The 2,210-nt window shown below is 55.6% G+C and overlaps 1 protein-coding gene across 1 annotated transcript in view; it reads right to left on the bottom strand.

The window, feature by feature from the left end:
• NR2E1 (nuclear receptor subfamily 2, group E, member 1) overlaps window positions 1-2,210 on the bottom strand; it is a 52,214-nt gene that overhangs the window by 49,451 nt on the left and 553 nt on the right. Inside the window, exon 2 of the mRNA XM_010573451.1 lies at window positions 1,791-2,036. Coding sequence (XP_010571753.1) covers window positions 1,791-2,036 — 246 coding nt within the window. The remainder of the gene's footprint in view (window positions 1-1,790; window positions 2,037-2,210) is intronic.

Below are 2,210 nucleotides of genomic sequence, written 5' to 3'. Positions count from 1 at the left end.
GGCGGGGGGGGCTCGGCGGGGCCTGGCTGCCCCTTCCCTCCGGCCCCGTACCTCCGCTGACACCTCCTCCTCTCCTCCCTTCGTCTTTTCCGTTCCTTTCCTTTTTCTCTTTTCCTTTCCTCTCTTTTCTCCTTTCCTTTGCTTTCTTTCCTTTTCTTTCTTTTCTTTTTTCTTTTCTCTTTTCTTTTCTTTTCTTTTCTTTTCTTTTCTTTTCTTTTCTTTTCTTTTCTTTTCTTTTCTTTTCTTTTCTTTTCTCTCCACCTCTTACATGGACTGTTGCTGCTGCGGGGTTTTTCTCTCTCTCTCTCTCTCTAAAGATACAATAACTATTTTGATGTAAATGGCGAGCCTTGGGTGGGTCCCTGGGGTAGAGAGTTAATGATTCTTCTTACACCGGGCTGTTCTTTCACTTTTCCTGCGCGCACCATGTTAATAAATTAATGCACCTTTCATTACTCCTACACGCATCAAACCTCAGCTTTGTATTTTGCGGCCTGACCCTCGTTCCTACACTTTTGTGAGCAAGTTGCCCCCATGCTAAGGCTGGGGCACTTTTAAATGCAGTCCCATAGTCCTACCCAGGTTTGTAATCCGTCAAAAAGCCGTTGATTGCTGCAAGCGTTACTTTTCATTAAGAAAACTTAGAAGCAATTTGGAAGAACCCTTCTCAATGAATACATTTACCCCCAAATGCTTTTTATTCTTCGCCTATACTTGATGAGTTTCTCTGGCACAAATCAGTTCTTACAGGCACAGAATGGGCAATCCCCTGATCCCCATCAATTGTCATCCAGAGTTTGGGCCACTTTGACCGCCAATAGTGGGGAAGTCAGAGCTAATCCTCAGAAGGAATCACGGGAAAAGAAAAGCAACAATAACCAAGTCAAGCGTAAAAAATGAAAGAGAAATCTCTATTATCACTCACTACATTTCCCAGCGATGTACTGAAAAAATCAGCTCGTTTGTCATTCGAGTCAGACACCCGGAGAAGAATATGGGGTCGTGGTGGGTTGGTAGACTCACACGACGTAAGGAACAATATTTTAGAGCAAAAGGCCTCTTCATTTGCCAAATCCTCCTCACATCCGCCATAACCATTAAATACAGACTGACTTTATTCTCTATGGGAAGAACAAGGGGAAAGGAGCCTTCAGCCACATAGCCAGACAAAAGTCCAAAGAGCCAGGGACCGGGGAGGCGAGGCGGGAGGAGAGCTGCCACCCTCCTCTGCAGCGGGCCCAGGCCTGGGCCCTGCGGGGGGACCAGGGGTCTTGGGGGGGGTGGTGGTGTTTGTGAAGCAGGGTGTCTGTCTGTCTGTCTCCCTGACAGGTGAGCTTGCAGGGAAGGTGGGGGAGTGTGCGTATGAGTATGCTGGGGCGTGCAAGGGGGTGTCGCGGGTGGGCGCACGTGTGCGAGAAGGGCTGTGCAAGGGGCTTTGCGAAGGCGAGGGATCCGTCCACCCAAGACACCAACGCGCGTGTGCGCGCAAGCAGCGGAGGGGAGAGGGGTGTCCGCGCGTGAACACGTGAGTGTGGGTGGTGGGCGTGCGCAGGAGGCGGGTGCCCCGCGGGGGTCGGGTGAGAAAGGACACGTGTGGGAGGTGTGAACGCGGGAGAAAGCGCGAGGTGGCTGTGAGGGCTGCGTGTAGCCGGGGCGTGTGAGCGTCCTGCGTGTGCGTGTGAGCGCAGGGCAGTGTGCGGCGGGGCTGGCTGGGGAGCCGCTGGGGGCCAGAGAGACAGCGAGACTTTTGAGAGGCGGCAAACATTGCCACTTTCCACGCTGACACCTACAATTAGCCAAAAGAAGGCCGTGAATCCTTTGCTCGCCGGCCAAGCGAGGGGCAAAGTTAGTGCTGGTAGCCAGCTGCCAAGCCTCCCGCGGCTGATGCCTTTCGGGCAAGTAAACAGCTTTATAGCCACCGGCCCGCTGCTGCGGCCCCCGGCTTTTGCGGGGGGCTTCCCGAAAGCCCCACGGGTGTCCTTCCTCCCCGGAGGGCTGCCAGACGCTTGAGGGGCTTCGCTCGGGTTTGGGTCCGTCTGCGCGGGCGGAGAGGGGGGACGAGGGCAAGACGGTAGCCGCGGCGAAAGGAGTGGGGCGCTGGCCCCACTCGTGCTCCGTGGGGAAGCGGGAGGCACGCAGGCCGCGGGAGGGAGAGGCGGACCCCAAGCCCGTCCCGCCTCGGCGCGGCCCCCCCGGGGCTCCCGCGGCCG

Source organism: Haliaeetus leucocephalus, unplaced genomic scaffold (genome assembly GCF_000737465.1).
Source record: "Haliaeetus leucocephalus isolate CR32 unplaced genomic scaffold, Haliaeetus_leucocephalus-4.0 Scaffold384, whole genome shotgun sequence".
Taxonomy (NCBI): domain Eukaryota; kingdom Metazoa; phylum Chordata; class Aves; order Accipitriformes; family Accipitridae; genus Haliaeetus; species Haliaeetus leucocephalus.
This window is presented reverse-complemented; position numbering and strand designations above follow the sequence as displayed.